Raw genomic sequence first — 17,422 nt, forward strand, 5'->3', positions numbered from 1 at the left:
AAAAACAAAAAATGTACGTACATATAGTTAATGAAAGGTCCACCATTACCTCAAATTCAATACGGAATCAAAATAACTAAGGAACTCTGCAGCTTTACTACTACCATAAAGCAGTTCTTGAACAAAGATAAACAATACCTTCAGTTTTTTAGTCTTTTTCAGCTTCTCTGTTGCTTGTGATTTGCTTGGAGGTGGCTGGGCTTGTGGGGGTGGGGCCTGTTGCTCTGGCACTGGAGGAGTTGGTATGTTTGCATGTGACATCACAAGTGGTATAGGTGGCACCATAGTATTGCTCGGAATAGTATATTCCAAACTAGTCATCACCATAGATGCAGGGACTTGGAGTGGAAGCCCCATATAACTGGATGCGACATTCATGGCAGTAATGGCAGGACCTGATGAAACAATGCACAGAAATGTTATCAAAGTTGCTCACAAGCCAAATAACCAATCACACTACAGAAGACCGTAAACAAATCCTGACCTGCAGGGATAGCCTGCTGAGTGTAGAGCACAGGACAACTTCCTATGGTCACTGTTTGTTCCGAAAACATATCTGTAGCTTTCCTCTTTAAAGCCTTTACAGATACAGCCTGTTCATTTTTCACCTGAAATGACAAAAATAAAATTATTTCATAGGCTACACACACGTCTCAAGTTGTGCTCTTGATTGCAGCCAAGCCCCATCTCTGCTGTTCAACACTTCAATGCCAGGGACCCTACTGACTTTAAAATATAAACTAAAAAGGCAAAACCTTTTTTTCCCAGTTTTGGATAGAGGGGAGAGGGATTAGAACACCTGTCAGTTTTTATTAGTGTCTGTGCCCCCGTTAGGGAGATTCACCCTATTTCTCCTGTTTACCATTATCATTGAAAGTAAAAGAAAATCCCATATTTTGGGTTGTGCCCAGAAAAGTAATAGAGGGGAAATCTTCCAATCAGGACACTCATTCTGGTGACTTGGGGGGGGGGGGGGGTCATCAAGAGATTCTCTTAATTTGCAGCAATTTCCTCACTTTCTGTTTTGGCTAAAAGACAGGAAAGTAAAAGGGAAATCTCCCCAATGGGACAAAGATGGCAAAAATAAACAAAACGGGTTATATAACCCTTCACTAACCAAAATAAAAAAAAAAGGTTTTGCCTATATTTCTATGTTAATGAGAAACTAAATTATGGAAGCTGTACTCAAAAAAGGCAGCTAAAGGACTGGTCACCATTTCCCGTAATCTCCCTTCAGCCGATTTGCCCCCATCACTGATTTTTTATGCCTTGTTCTGCACTGCGTCTCTGCATGGTTGTGCAGCACAGAAGTGACACGTACAAATCTCCTGAGACTAGCAGTCAGAGAAAGCAATGCCTTAGATCTCACACTGCAGATATACAACTATGAGGGTGTAAAAAAGTGAGCCTTCATTACAAGGACTTAGATTGTAATCTAGTCTTTTACAGACTGTGTACTCACCTTAGAGGCTGGAATCTCAGTGGTGGCAGAAGTCACAACTATGTTCTCCATTCCTGGGACTGGTGGCTCAACATTGTCATCATCTTCCATTTCAACCTCCTCTATTTCTTCTTCTTCCTCCATGGGAGGGGGTGGTGGGGGAGGGGAGTCAGGAGGGGGTGGGGGTGGGGATTCGGGAGGGGGTGGGGGTGGGGGAAGAGGAACTTCTAAAGGCAGTGGGGGCTGATGAATGTAGTTCCAGTTCTGACCAACTGGTGCACTGGGTAAGGTTTTAGCCAAGGTGGAATCTGGAAAAGAGAACAATGAATGTTATGAATACATAAAACATGCATCATGCCAGGTGGTGGATTGAACGTTCGTGCATCACCCTTTCACTCCATACTCACCACACCCTGCTCCTTGGCCAACTTCTCAGGCGGCCCTGAAATGGTTATATACTCACCTGGATATTGGCACACATATACCTTCCAGACAGTCTGTGCCGAGTCCTCAAATTCTAACATCCCAGGTCCCATGACTCCTGTTAGACAATGTCCTGAATTTGCCAGATCTTTGACTTTTTTTTTTTTTTTGAGATTAAATGAGCACACCCTATGGTGTGACAATTTAGTAATCAGGGTTTGTTTCAAACCTGAATGTACATACTGCTTTGATCACCTGATGGCCTACTCCCCTGAGCCAATCAGCTTTCTGAAAGAGTCACACCATTGAGACATCTTACATCTGCCTTCTACATGACAACATATCTTCACACAAACAATGAAAAACACTGTAAATCAAAGCTCTATATACCCACATCTTTGACTCCAAGACTCTCCCATCATCCATGGGAGAAGCTCTCATTGTTCTCATCCCCAAACTCGGCAAAGATCCCCTCTTACTGCCCAATCTCACTCCAAAAGTTAGATGTAAAAATCCTAGCCAAAATTCTTGCCTTACGACTCAATAAATGCAATACAATAAAGTAATACTGATTCACCCTGACCAAACCGGGTTCATGCCCAACAAAAACACTGCATTCAACCTTCACAGGCTCTTCATGAACCTACAGGCCACACATGACAACATTGGATCCAGGATAGTGGTGAGCTTGGATGCTGCCAAGGCGTTCGATTCTGTGGAATGGAACTAGCTTTGGGAATGCCTCCGCAGATTTGGCTTAGGCCCTAAAATTTGTCAAATGGCTACAGCTTCTTTACCAGGCCACCACTGCCCAGATCCAAGTAAATGGCAGGATCTCTGACTCATTCGAATTATCCAGAGGTACTCGCCAAGGGTGCCCCATATCTCTACTACTGTACTCCCTTGCCATGGAGCCACTGGCCATTGCCATCAGAGCCCACCCACATATCAAAGGCCTCCGCATTGGGCCAGATGACCGAGATGCTCAGCCTTTATGCGGATGACATGTTTCTTTATTTGGAAGACTCGGGGCCCCTCCCTAGCAGCAGCTCAGCAGCCGATAAAGCAGTTCGGGGGATACTCCAGCCTGCAAATCAATTGGTTCAAATTCCTAATCCTCCCGCTGGATCTGGATGTCCCATCAGCGGCCCATGCAGCACTCCCTCTTGTCAGAGCAAGCCAAATTAAATTCCTAGGGGGGCAATGCTCGAGAGCCCCTCCAGACTACATAGGCCTGAATCTAGAACCACCATTTGCCCTCTTCAAAACAAAGACCCAAGTTTGGTCCTGACACACCCATTGGAGTCATAGGACGTATAAGCCTAGTTAAAATGATTCTCCTCCCCAAGTTGCTCTACTTGTTCTGGCATGCTCCTCTCTAAATCCCTCCCCGAATCTTTAAATCCATGGAAGCTATCAAAACATTTGTATGGGGCTCCTCCCACCACAAACTCTCCGTGGCGAACCCTGAAATGCCCTGTCCACTTGGGTGGTACTGTCCTTCCTGACCTTGCCCTCTACTATATCGCCTCTCAGCTGTCTCATTTCAATTACTATAACCAAATTGACAGAGACCGATACTCAAATCTAGAGTGTTCTCCCCGCACCAGCCTGGTCGCCCACCCATGGGCCCTCAGATATCAAATACAATATGCTTCATCATTGTAAGATTTGCAACTTGCCATGAAGATAACCAAGGTCCCTGCATTCCACACTCACACACCTCTGCAGGACAGCTTTCAACTCCCTGAACTACTCACAGTCCCTGACCAAAACCTCTGTTTGGCCAAAGGAATACTGTTTCTCTCACGTTTTGGAAATCGGTACAGTCAGGTCATTCCAGGCCAAAGACAAATTTTGCCTATCCAATCAAATGCTCTTTCGCTCCCTCCAGCTTTGACATGCCCTCAACTCCCAATTTGATGAATCTGTCCCCAGTCTTGAGTCGTTGCTCCTTGTGTACGTGGTCTGCGGCCAGGATCCCAAGGGGCTGATTTCCTTTTTTTTTTTTTTTTTTTTTACACAACCTCATGCTGCCCTCGGCCACCTTACGGGCGTACCGGCTGAAGTCCAAGTGGAAGGCGGACTTGGGGGATGGAGACTGGGAAGATGCATTGACCACCTCTAAGACAGTATCCCCCAAATTGGCAGACTCTCACACTTCTACATCTTGCATAGGTCCTACCTTACCCCAGACTCGTCTATCCAGGTTCAAACTGAACCACAGTCCGACTCGCCCCAATGCGGGGACCCCAATGGTACATTTTACCATCTGATATGGGCTTCGCCACGACTCCGGGAATACTGGTCACAGGTGGTTCAGTTCCTCCATGACCGCATGGGCTCTCCCCTATCTCTGTGCCCCCGCTAAGGTCTACTTGGCATCCTCTCAATTCCCAAAGAGGAGAAATGCCTCAACATATTCCTACAAGAATCTCTATTTCTCACCAGAATGCAAATCGCCCGCACCTGGATCAAAGAGAGCTCCTCCTACCATTCAACGTTGTCACTCTCCCTTATAATAAAGGTATTGTACTTGCATATAGGCTGCCAAGCCAAATACAATAACATTTGGGACAGGTGGCTAGAGGACACGTCCACATGCACGGACTAGGATTAACCCCCAGCTGCGACACTGCTCTCAGCATGGCCCACACATTTACTTGTCGCCCTTCAATCTAATCGTTTATCCGCTCGAGTACAATGTTATATATGTCTCTCGCTCCACTTATGTTTTTGTGGTTATGAATTGCGTTTCCCTCCTCTGCAGGGGCCCATTGGTCTTTGCGGTTGGATTATCAGGTATGATGTAAAATTAATGTCTTCTGATCTATGTATCGCTTGCCCGTAGGTTATGTCAAATTAGTTATTCTTTTGTTTAGTGCATGTTGCACTTGTTAAATGTATACTTTTTAATGCTCAATAAAATTCTTCATGATTAAAAAAATACTGTAAAACATGGAGAACGAAGCCGGGGGGGGGGGTTGGGAATGCATACATAACCTCATAATGTCATACACAAGGCCTCCCTAAATATTGTTATCCAAGAAAATAAATAAAAACAATGTACTTGTTTGTATAGAATGTCTGACTTTTCTCCTTCATAAATACTACTCTTTAAATGCCAAAACACTGCTAGTGTTGTTTAGTGGAAGAAGGTACATTTCTACGTGATGGCTATGCCCCATGATTTATCCATAATGGCAAAGTGTGCATCAGATCATCGAAAAAGTGACCATTTATTCCCAATACCTGCTGCATCAAACAGCCATACCATACAAGCACTACTCTAAATTCCTGGTCATGTACATGGTAAATGAAGTCAGAATTTGTGTTCTCAGACACTGGAAGAAAACTTTGATACCTTCCTTGAAAGAGTGGTTCAATAGGTTAGAGTTGCAGAAGTTGATTTACATAAGCATGTTGGCCTTGCTTCAAATCGAAGCCCAGTTATGCTAATATTATTGCAGGACATGCAGCATTCAGTACACTAGCCCTCTAAATCTTCAAACTGGTTGCATCCAAATGTTTGAAAAATGTAGCTAATCAATTCATGGATTATGTAACCTATCCAGTGATGGAATAAAGTGATTGATCCCCTGTTGATTTTGTACGTTTGCCTACCGACAAAGAAACAAGCAGTCTGTAATTTAAATTGTAGGTTTATTTTAACAGTGAGAGACCTACTAACAAAAATATCCAGAAAAACGCATTTCAAAAAAATAAAAAAATAAAGATAAAATTGATTTGCATTTTAATGATTGAAGTAAGCATTTGACACCTTCACAAAACAGGACTTTGTACTTATATCAAACAAGTGCAATAATTTTCCTTTAAAAGCAAGAGAACTATGTTACACGTAGCGCTAAATACTTGAATAATTAAATTCACACTCCCTTTCACCTCAAAATATAATTAAGCTCAAAAAATGTGAAAATACTTAATATTTCACACACACACATATATATATATATATATATATATATATATATATATAATCTCTTTCTATCCATCACAAAGAATATATATACCCAAAATTAATATATATATCCCCAAGTATATGGTAAGCATTAATTGACACACATGATAATAAGTGAAACTAAAATGTGAAAAAATAAAGATATACTAATATAAACAAAAATGATCAAATAATAAAAATTAAAAAATATATATATATCAGTCCAAATAAAGAAAAATCCATGTGAGAGTGATGCTTTACTGAGAAGTGATCAAGGTGTATGGGCTTCGCAAATCTGATGGTTTACAATTGCTGCCTAGAGGATTTAAAGCTCTATTGGCCAAACACGTGAGCGTGAGGCTTACTAGCTGGTGAGTGTACTCATGACGGGGGATTCGCGGTCACAGAGGGTGTGGTGAAGGAGCAATTAATTTGTTTGGACACTGAGCATCACTCACGTGGATTTTTCCTTATTTGGATTGATATATTTATTCATTTTTATTATTTGATAATTTTTGTTTATATCGATATATTTTTTTTTTTTACATTTTAGTTTCACTTATGCATAGCAATTAATGCTTACCATATACTTGGGGATATATAGAAGACACACATACATACATACATATATATATATATACACACATATACACACACACACATTTTTGCACTTGTAGCACTAATACACACACTATATATATATATATATATATATATATATATATATATATATATAGTATTATTTTCACATTTTTTGAGCTTAATTATATTTGAGGTGAAAGGGAGTGTGAATTTAATTATTCACGTATTTAGTGCTACGTGTCAGATAGTTCTCTTGCTTTAAAAGGAAAGTTATGGCACTTGTTTGATATAATTTTTGTATAAGTAGCAGCTTAGGTATAGGTTGGGATCGATTTTAGCGCAGTGGTGATGTACAGTTTGGTGGGTATGTGAGTAAGTGCATCTATTATATTTTTTTCTTATGACTTAGTACTTGGTGGTAAAGCCCTTCTTGGCAATCCCAGGTCAGATGTTTCTTGTAGTTGGCCACCAGGTTTTCACACATCCTAGGAGCGATTTTGTACCACTCCTCTTTGCAGATCCTCTCCAACTCCTTAAGGTTTGGAGGCTGACGTTTGGCAACTCAAATCTTCAGCTCCCTTCACATATTTTCTATGGGATTAAGGTCTGGAGACTAGCTAGGCAACTCCAGGACCTTAATGTTCTTCTTGACCCACTCCTTTGTTGCCTTGGCCATGTGTTTTGGGTCATTGTCATGCTAGAATACCCATTTTCAATGCCCTGGCTGTGTGAAGGAGTTTCTCATCCAAGATTTGATGGTACACGGCTCTGTCCATTGTCCCTTTGATGCAGTAAAGTTGTCCTGTCCTCTTCTCTTAGCAGAAAAACACCCCCGAATCATAAAGGTTTCCACCTCCATGTTTGATGGTGGGGATGGTGTTCATAGGCAGCATTCTTCCTGCAAACACAGCGAGTTGAGTTGATACCAAAGAGCTTGATTTTGGTCTCAACTGACCACAACACTTTCACCCAGTTCTCCTCTGAATCATTCATATGTTCATCAGCAAACTTCAGAGGGGCCTGTACATGTGCTTTCTTGAGCAGGGGGACCTTGCGAGCACTGCAGGATTTCAGTCCTTCAAGGCGTAGTGCGTTACTAATAGTTTTCTTGGTAACCACGATCCCAGCTGCCTTGGGATCATCGGCAAGATTCTCCCATGTAGTTCTGGGCTGATTCCTCACCGTTCAAGATCAGAAACTCCACAAGGTGAGACCTTGCATGAAGCCCCAGACCAAGGGCAATTGAAAGTTATTTTATGTTCCTTCCATTTGCAAATAACCGCACCAATTGTTGTCACCCTCTCCCCAAGCTGCTTGGCGATGGTCTTGTAGCCCATTCCAGCCTTTTGTAGGTCTACAATCTTGTCCCTGACATACTTTGACAGCTCATTGGCCATGGTGGAGAGATTGTAATCTGACTGATTGCTTCTGTGGACAGGTGTCTTTTATACAGTTAACAAGCTGAGTGTGTTCCTAATCTCAGCTCTTTATCTGTATAGAAGGAGCTAGAAATCTTGGCGATAGGGGATCAAATACTTATTTCACTCATTAAAATGCAAATAATTTTATAACTTTTTTGAAATGCGTTTTTCTGGATTTGTTTTTACTCTGTCTCTCACTGTTAAAATAAACCTACCATTAAAATATAGACTGATCATTTTTTTGTCACTGGGCAAATGTACAAAATCAGCAGGGGATCAAATACTTTTTTTTTTCCCCCCCTCGCTGTATACTTCATGGCTTATAGCAGTGGTTCTCAACCTCAGTCCTCAAGTAACCCCAACGGGCCATGTTCTGGGAACTTCCCTTAGATAAAATGGCTCTCATCAATACCATGTAATTGATATCGATTTAAAGCAGCTGTGCAAAAGTAAAGGAAAACCTGAAAACATGGCCCATTGGGGGTACTTGAGGACTGACGTTGAGAACCACTGGCTTATAGGACTGCTGTTGCCTTACCATTATCTTCACCTCCCTTTACTTTCCTAATGTACTGTGTATTAGCATATCTGAAAAGCATCAAAAGCCAAGTAAAGCAGATAGAATACCAGAAACTCATTTAATCCTGTGACGTATATATCATACTGGCTATTGAATGCATATTATATAGGTGCCTGAATTCTACATTAGCTTCCCAGCAGCACTCAGAATGTAAGAGGGAAGGGCAGCACTGCGAGCCAGTTAGGGCTCTATTGCATTTGCTGTGCTGTCAGACTAACTCTAGCAGCTTGCAGACAGGAGGAAAATAAGTTACAGTCACATCAGTGGAATGATGCTACTTCCTTGTCAAATCAGCAGACTGATGATCATAAAGTGAAATCTTGCTACTCCTGTCTGGAAAGGGGTGCTTGGATCCCAAGATTGGCTAAACTGAATCAGAAAGTCTTTTGCAATGAAGACAGTTCACATATGAATTACAGCTGTCTTTTCAGATACTGGCCTGGAGTTCAACTTTATATGACAATTGTACCTTTGGTATTTAGTAGCTAAACTATAAAATATCAAACAAATTTAAAAAAGGTAAAATATGCCCCTGCAATCCTAGGGAAAGCAATCTCGGGAAAGTTTGTGGACCAACATTACAGGATGCATTATATACTGCGCTGGCAAATCTGTATGTTTTGGAATGTTGCAATTCCATAGGTTTATGTTACAAATGTTATGGAGGAAAAAATAAATAATGTACACAAATCAATATAAATAATAATAAATAAATTCTATTCGAGTTACCTGGGATACTTGTTGGTGGCTCAGGAGGAAGAGCCAATGCACATTCAACCTTGTCCTTTTCAGCCAATTTAGAGGCTGCATGTATTTTATTTTGGGGTGCAGACCCCTCCTCTTCCTCATCCACATCAGGAAACTCCCACTGTGACTCTGCCGAGATGTCGTTAACATAGAAATATCGCCTATGATTCCTGAATCACAAAAAAAAAGAGATAAAAATCTGTAAATATTCACCCCTCGGATATTCGCCCAATAAGGTCCACACTCCTACAGCTGGAATCAGCCAACAGGAGGGAACCTGACAAAAATGATCTCAACTTTGAAATAAAAATGCCATCCTAAGATTGACTGGCATTGGTTTGCAGAGCATCTTTATGCAACTCTGAACACAGATCAAATTAAGATAACAAATTGCTTAAATGCTTAATACAGCTGGGGATGGTTGACACCACCATTCTGGTAATAAGTTCAAATATGATATCCACGGGATTAAAATAAGTATGTGTATACTTTTTGAGAGCTGAAAGATAAGAGAGCAAAGATCTTCAATTAAAAGCACAACGTACAGAAAACAAAAATATATATATATAGCTTAAAAAATATTTAACAAAAAAATAAAAAAACACAAGTATAAAAAAGAAATAATTTTGGTCTGACCTGGATCACGGGACGTATCTTGTTCTTCGCCGTCACCTTTGGGGCCACGAAGCTTGTCGGAACTTCACTGGTGTAAGATGGGAAAGGATAGGGATCCGGATCCTGAAATGGTCACAAAGCTTGCGCATGCGCATCCCCCTGTCCCTGCCCCATCAGCGCACTTGGCACTGAGAGCGAGTTCTAACCAACCTTTTTTTTTTATAATTTTTTTTTGTCCTCTCAGGAAAGGCTTTACATGGACAATATGCATACACAGCTATGAAAAAAAAAAAACTTAAGTTTCTCCAATGTGCAGGCCCAAGTGCTCACTGTGCTCCAGGGATCTGCCCACCCAGAACCTAAAGTGCGGCCGTGTTCAGTCTCCAGACAGATGAGGTCACGAGGTCAGGTGGTGATGTCACAAGTCATGTTTTGAGATGTGAAAGGTGAAAATTGGGGAAGATTCGTACCTGTCCCAGTGGCAGGCCCAGCCTTTAGGGGTGGCGTTAATTTCATACTGTTTTATTTGTTCAGATGCGTCTTGCAATTTACGTTTCAGATAGATTCCGCTGAGCGCTCCTTCCCTCCAATCTGAGATTCGAGTCTGTTGGAGATATCAAAGAAATAAATGCAGCTGTGAGATTTCAGCACAGTGGACTAGGGTTCAATACACTTCCAAATTACAGTCTTGGATTTTCCTCTCTAGCGTGCCAGCCTTCTGCTACAACCCATAATCCCAATTATAGTGGAAACTTTTTTTTCTCCTTTTCAATCATAGAGAAGGCCAATTTCCGCAGGTTTTTCACATGGCTTGGAAGCCATTAACTTGCAATGCAACCTTTTGGTAAACACTTTTACTAAAACAGAGGTTGATTTACTAATGGCAAATAGACCGTGCACTTTGCAAGTGCAGTCGCTTCAGAGCTTCGTAAATGAGGGAGAGCTCTGCTGACTTCCATCAGCCAATCACGTGCAAGCAAAAATTCAATTTTTCATTCTTTGTAAAGTGAAGCTTTACTTAATTTACTAAACTCTGGATCAACTGCACAAGCAGAGTGAAACTGTACTTGCAAAAGTGTACCGTCTTATTTGCCTTTAGTAAGTCAATCCCATAACTGGACAAGAATGAACAAATACTCACCTCAGTCTGAAACAGCAGCACATGAAAGTTGGACACAGATTGCCTGTTTATGCCCAAAAACTCCAGTTTACTGATGAGACTATTGGCCAGCTCTCCAATCTGGAACTGCAAAAAAAAAAGAAAAAAAAAAAAAGATAAATAATAAGTTTGTTACTACAAACTATTCAGTGAGTTTGTTAAACAAACCCTACACTCAGTACAAGCAAGCCAAATACAAAAAAGTGTCAATGAGAACCACAGCAAATCACGCTCACATCCAATATTTCTGGTGATACACATTTACTCTAAGCCCCCATTCACACCTGAGCGATTATCTGCTTGAAGCTCAAAAATGCTGGTGGGGGGGGGGAAATAAATAAATTATTCTCTATGGAGATGGCTCACATCTCCACTCCAAGTCAAAGAAGCTCAAAGTTCTTTTTTTGTCGCTCGAATGGGCATGTTTGTATTCCCATAGAAAGAAATAAAAACACACTAGTCACGCATTTCTGCGCATGTTTTTGCGTCATTTTCTGCTCAAATTAAATAAAAATAAAAAAAAGTAAAAAGAGAAAAAAAAAAATGGTAATATATGAATAAATAAATGTAAAATACACAAATAACTAAAACCATCATAAAGTAAAAATACAATAATTGACCTTAAAATATATTAAATTATAATAAACAAAAAATACATTAATATTTTTTTTGCGTTAGAGCCGGTTCACACAGGGGCGACACGACTTCCAGGACGACTTTGTGAGGCAACTTGGAGATGACTTGAACACGACTTAAACCCGACCTGGGGCGACTTACAACACGACTTTAAGTCACTCCAGGCCAGGCGACTTTTGCCGTGGCCAATCAGAGAATGAGCTCTGAAGGGGGAACTCCACGCCAAATTTAAGAAAAAAAACTAACATTTTTATTGAACTCCTGTAAGGGGCAAAACCCAATCATTACACCAATGACATGAAAAAGAGAAAATTAAGGCTGTAATCACACATCTCAAATTATAGTCAACATGTATATAGAGGACATAGTTACAGTGGATGTCAGTAAACATCAAGAGAAATGACAGTTAGCAAGCTCATCAGCAGCCTGGTGATTAACGCGTGATTATACAGATAAGGGCGCCCCAACTCCATTTCCTCTTTTCTTGAACAAAAACAGATGGAGAAAAAAATAAATAAAAAGGGGAGGAGGTGAATGGGAAGAAATAGGATTGGTGGGGTGGGGGGGACAAAGTATGGGGAGAGACGATGGCCCAGGGCAACAGACGAGTAGCTACTCATATAACACTATCTACATGGCAAGAAGGGCCTTTCCCTCTTCAGAGACAGTAAACAGGTTCCAGAGACTCCAAGTCTTTGTGTATTCTCATGTTTATGATGCGCTGTGAGAATTAGATCTTCCATTCTATTTATATCCTTCACTTTCTGCAGCCAGTCCTTAGTGGTTGGCGGGAGCTGCTGTTTCCAGTGGAGAGGGATGCAGGACTTAGTGGCATTTAACAAGTGCCGCATAATAAACTTTTTAGCAGGGATATTTGATACATGTAGCAGAAAAAATGCTGGGTGAATATCCATACTATCACTCAAACTCACAGAATACAAGATACCATATGATACCCGATTTCTTGGGTTTCGGGGAGCTCGGCAGGGAAGTTTGAAAGAACTGCTGGATCTCACCCTCAGAGGGGGCTGCTTTAGTGGACTTTGTGTTCTTTTGGGCCTTCTTGGATGAGAGCCTAGTTTACAAAATTGAGCTGAATTATCTGGGGTGGATATGAGACGAACAGGAACTCCTCAGACACGTCTCTACTCGGCCATGTCCAGACCACGCCCCCAAAGCAAGATTGTTTACTGTATATGTCCTACTATAAAGCTTTAGAGGGTAAGATGAACAACCAAATAGAACAAAAATAAAATTCTTGAACAAATCTACTGACTTATGTGTTATGAAAAAACTCTGAATTAGTAACAAGTAGTATAAGACCAAGAGGACTCAGCAATTACCTTCAGATCGTCATCTTCCTCATCTTCTTGCTTTGAAGCCGTTTTCACTGGTGCAGTGTCACTTTCTGTCTCTACTGCAAAAGCTGGACACTCTGGAGCTTCTGCCCCCATTTCTGAAAGTAACAAAGAATTATAAATAAAATATTCAAGAGATAAAGAAAGGAATCTAATTGTGGGGGTGGGATGTACAGGAAGGATCTTCATATTTTCAGTGCAGCCCCAAACTTCAGTTTTGAAGGAACGTTTTCTATGTTGATCTTATGGGTCATGCCAAAAAAAAACCCTCTATAAACTCTGCAATGTCTCACCGGTCTCCGGTGTTTCCCGGCCAGTCTTGGAGGAGCTGCGGCTGGTTGATTCAGGGCTGGCTGATGGAACAAACACTTTCCACTTGCTAACAACAGGCTTCGCCTTCTGAGCTTCATCCGATTGGCTGATATCAGAGCGTGGGCTGGACCCAGAAAGACTGACATCACCTTCTTCCAGTGCTCGAAGCTCAGCCTGTTAAGAGAAATATTAGGTTATCACATTTTCAATAATGCCACTGGACAAGTATCCAACCAAAGAAGCTGTAAGGAATTACACACTAGGAACACCTGCTTGTGTTGACTGAATCATCTGCCTTTGGTCTCGGCCATCTTCAGGGCCTTGCAAAAGTATTCACCCCTCTTGGCTTTTTACCCATTTTGTTACATTACTGCCTTTGGCTCAATGTTTTTTTTAATCTGAATTATATGTGATGGATCAGAACACAATAATCTAAGTTTGGGAAGTAAAATTACATATATATAAAACAATTTTTCCCCAAAAAATAAAAAATTATAAATTGGCATGTGCGTATGTATTCGTCCCCTTTGTTATGAAGCCCATAAAAAGCTCTGGTGCAACCAATTGCCTTCAGAAGTCACAATTAGTGAAATGATGTCCACCTGTGTGCAATCTAAGTGTCACGTGATCTGTACAATATATATATATATATATATATATATATATATATATATATATATATATATCCCATAAATGGAAAGAACATGGCACAACAGCAAACCTGCCAAGAGACGGCCACACACCAAAACTCATGGACCGGGCAAGGAGGGCATTAACCAGAGAGGCAGCACAGAGACCTAAGATAACCCTGGATGGAGCTGCAGAGTTCCACAGCAGAGATTGGAGTATCTGTACATAGGACGACAATAAGCTGTACGCTCCATAGAGTTGCATATAGGGCAGAGTGGCCAGAAGAAAGCAATTACTTTCAGCAAAAAAACAAAATGGCACATTTTGAGTAAAGGCATGTGGGAGACTCCCAAAAACGTATGGAGGAAGGTGCTCTGGTCTGATGAGACTAAAATTGAACTTTTTGGCCAAAGAAAACACTATGTCTGGCGTAAACCCAACACATCACCCAAAGAACACAAACATGGTGATGGCAACATCATGCTGTGGAGATATTTTTCAGCAGTCGGGACTGGCAAAATGTTCAGAGTTGATGGATGGTGCTAAATACAGGGATATTCTAGAGCAAAACCTGTACTACGTGTGATTTGAGGCGAGGACGGAGGTTCACCTTCCAGCAGGACAATGACCCCAAACACACTGCTAAAGCAACACTTGAGTGGTTTAAGGGGAAACCGGTAAATGTGTTGGAATTGCCTAGTCAAAGCCCAGACCTCAATCCAATAGAAAATCTGTGGTCAGACGTAAAAATTTTTGTTCACAAGTGCAAACCATCCAACTTGAAGGAGCTGGAGCAGTTTTGCAAGGAGGAATTGGCAAAAATCCCAGTGGTAAGATGTGGCTAGCTCATAGAGACTTATCCAAAGCGACTTGGAGCTGTGATAGCCGCAAAATGTGGTTCTAAAAAAGTATTGACTTTAGGGGGTGAATAGTTATGCACATTGACTTTTTCTGCTATTCTGTCCTATTTTTTTTGCTTTACAATAAAAAAAATCTTCAAAGTTGTGGGCATGTTCTGTAAATTAAATGATGTACATCCTCAAATAACCCATGTTAATTCCAGGTTGTGAGGCAACAGAACACAATAAATGCCAAGGGGGGGTGAACACTTTTGTAAGGCTCTGTATGTGGACAACAGAACATCCTGTGTGTTTTGGAAAAGAAGGGCCGAGTCCTGTAGTTCTATCCAGTTACTGATACAGTAGGGTGTCATCCCAAAACCTGAAGGAAGTTACTGGCAGAAAAAAACAAAACAAAAAAACACAAGCCTCTTGAAGAAAGGCAACCAATACAGTCACCACTTCTGGTAAGCTGCAATATACTATATACAATATAAATTTTTGCTTTCAGGTTTGGAAAAACTTGTTATGTTAATTGTACAGCTGTACATGAATGGAAATGTCTGAACGCCAGACATCAGCTTCCAATGAAAAACTTCTCAAGAGATGCATTTTGCTTGATAGCCCTTTTTAAAATACAAGGATATACCTTCTTTCTCTCCAGCACCCTCTCCAGTTCCAACGTATCCTCTGGCTCCTCTGCTTCTTCTTCACTCTCGCCAGACTGCACAGTGCTACAGACATCTTCTTGGGCCTGTTCATCAGCAGCAAGCTCGCTATCAGTGCAAACAGCAGCCATGTCTTCATCATCCTCACAGGTAGGCTCAACCACATCCTCTTTACATATGACCCGTCGCCTCCAGCGATCCTCCTCCTCTTTTACAGCATCTGGCAACAGTGGGGCGAGCAGAGATGCTGCCACACCAACTTTTTCCTCCTCTTTGTTAGACAGAGCTTGGATTCCATCATTCAACTCCTGGAATAAAAAAAGTTCTGTTTATTGCACATCAGGATAGTTACATTTTTTATCTATTCTACATAAAAACACTAATAAGGCCATGATAATTTTCCCTCAAAATGGCCAGATGTCAAAAATGTTTTGCCTTAGCCATCCGAGTTAGCAGTTAGTCCATTTTTGCCTCTAGGGAAAAGGGAAGACATGGGTGGGCATATACCCCTTTCAGAAAAACAACTAAGCTGCTACTGCTTTCTAACTTGGCTGTAAAAGCATTCAAATATAACAACTGGTAACCAGAGCTGCACGATTCTGGCCAAAATGAGAATCACAATTTTTTTCTCAGAATAAAAAGATTACGATTCTCGCGACGTAAAATCTTTCACATAATACAGAAAAAAAAAATGGGATAACTTTACTGGTTAAACTGTTATCACTTACACAGTATATTCCATTTACAAATTGTTACAATGTTTATACTTAAAGTGGGGTTCCATCCTAAAGTGGAACTTCCACTCATCGGAAACCCTCCCCCCCTCCGGTGTCACAGTTGGCACCTTTCAGGGGGGTGCAGATATAAGACGGGTATTTGCACCCACTTCCGGGCATAGACTCCCACGGGACTCTATGCCTCTTCCTGTCCCAGCGCTCTGTCTGCTGGGTCACACACGGGTCCCAGAGACAGCGCGGACCATTCCTATTGCTCTGCACGACTCGCGCATGTGCAGTAGGGTACCGGGAAGTGAAGCCGCAACGCTTCACTTCCCGATTCCCTCACCTAGAATGGCGACATCGCTGGATCCTGGGACATGTGAATGTCCATTTATTAAAAGTCAGTCAGCAGCTGCAGTATTTGTAGCTGCTGGCTTTTATTTATTTATTTTTATTTTTTTTACAGTGAAATCCCTCTTTAAGTTCAACTGATAAAGAATGTTTGGATTCTTGGCAGACTGCCCAGTTTTCCTCTTCCTTTCTTTTGAGGGCTGTGGCTTCAGAAGAGCAGAGAGAATACTTTGCATAGAAAGAATTGTGAAACACTTTAGTCAAGATTGCGATAACGATTCTTGACAATTGTGCAGCTGTACTGGTAACTAACAAATAATGGCGCAAATTATGACTACCATATACATTACATAAAATCTTGTATAAAAGTGACCTCTTACATTTGAAAAAAACATCCTGTGAAGGAATATCAGTGCTTATTTACCAAATAATCCTGTATGGTAAAGAGTGCCCCCTTATCCTGAATATACAAAGTCAGAGTCCTCCACTTTCTCTCATTGGTAAGCTCAGTAGCAGTATACTCATTGGACTGTGGAAGGCAGAGGGCATGACAAAGCACTGAACTTGAGCATAAGCTGAGGCCTCTTAAGTGCAATGTGACTGGATCATTTGAATAAAAAATAAATAAAAATCTCGGTATGAGTGTGATAGGCCATTTTGTTTAGGCGACTTTGGGAATCTGATCTGAATTGTATTTTGTAAAGTGCTGTGGAATTTCTACATTAAAATAAAAAAAATAAAAGGAAAAATACTTGCAGGCATCTTGTAACGACTACTCAGGCTTTAAAACAAAAAAATACATGACCACATACCTTCTTTGGTTCTTTTTTGGGAAGCACTGGCACGCTGCTGACAGCCAAACCCAAATTATCTTCTTTTACCTCAGGAACAGACTCAGATGTAACCATACTGGAATAGTCCAAAGACTCACTGCTGAAAGCCAATAACATTCCATTATAGCTTATATTTAGTATATAGAAGGA

General features: G+C 41.1%; 1 protein-coding gene across 3 annotated transcripts in view; it reads right to left on the reverse strand.

Annotated features, from left to right (window-relative positions):
* FNBP4 (formin binding protein 4) overlaps nucleotides 1-17,422 on the reverse strand; it is a 46,432-nt gene that overhangs the window by 5,189 nt on the left and 23,821 nt on the right. For 2 of the 3 annotated variants that reach the window (XM_077460950.1, XM_077460952.1), the window contains exons 6-15: nucleotides 17,252-17,372; nucleotides 15,351-15,677; nucleotides 13,214-13,406; nucleotides 12,906-13,018; nucleotides 10,909-11,013; nucleotides 10,238-10,371; nucleotides 9,135-9,322; nucleotides 1,463-1,749; nucleotides 485-608; nucleotides 139-395 (exon numbers count right to left, since the gene is read on the reverse strand). In XM_077460950.1, the coding sequence (XP_077317076.1) occupies nucleotides 139-395; nucleotides 485-608; nucleotides 1,463-1,749; nucleotides 9,135-9,322; nucleotides 10,238-10,371; nucleotides 10,909-11,013; nucleotides 12,906-13,018; nucleotides 13,214-13,406; nucleotides 15,351-15,677; nucleotides 17,252-17,372 (1,849 nt within the window). The remainder of the gene's footprint in view (nucleotides 1-138; nucleotides 396-484; nucleotides 609-1,462; nucleotides 1,750-9,134; nucleotides 9,323-10,237; nucleotides 10,372-10,908; nucleotides 11,014-12,905; nucleotides 13,019-13,213; nucleotides 13,407-15,350; nucleotides 15,678-17,251; nucleotides 17,373-17,422) is intronic. The other variant, XM_077460951.1, reaches the window with a different exon arrangement.

Source organism: Lithobates pipiens, unplaced genomic scaffold (assembly GCF_037356315.1).
Source record: "Lithobates pipiens isolate NorthernLeopardFrog02 unplaced genomic scaffold, aLitPip1_a1.2 Scaffold_10, whole genome shotgun sequence".
Taxonomy (NCBI): Eukaryota; Metazoa; Chordata; class Amphibia; order Anura; family Ranidae; genus Lithobates; species Lithobates pipiens.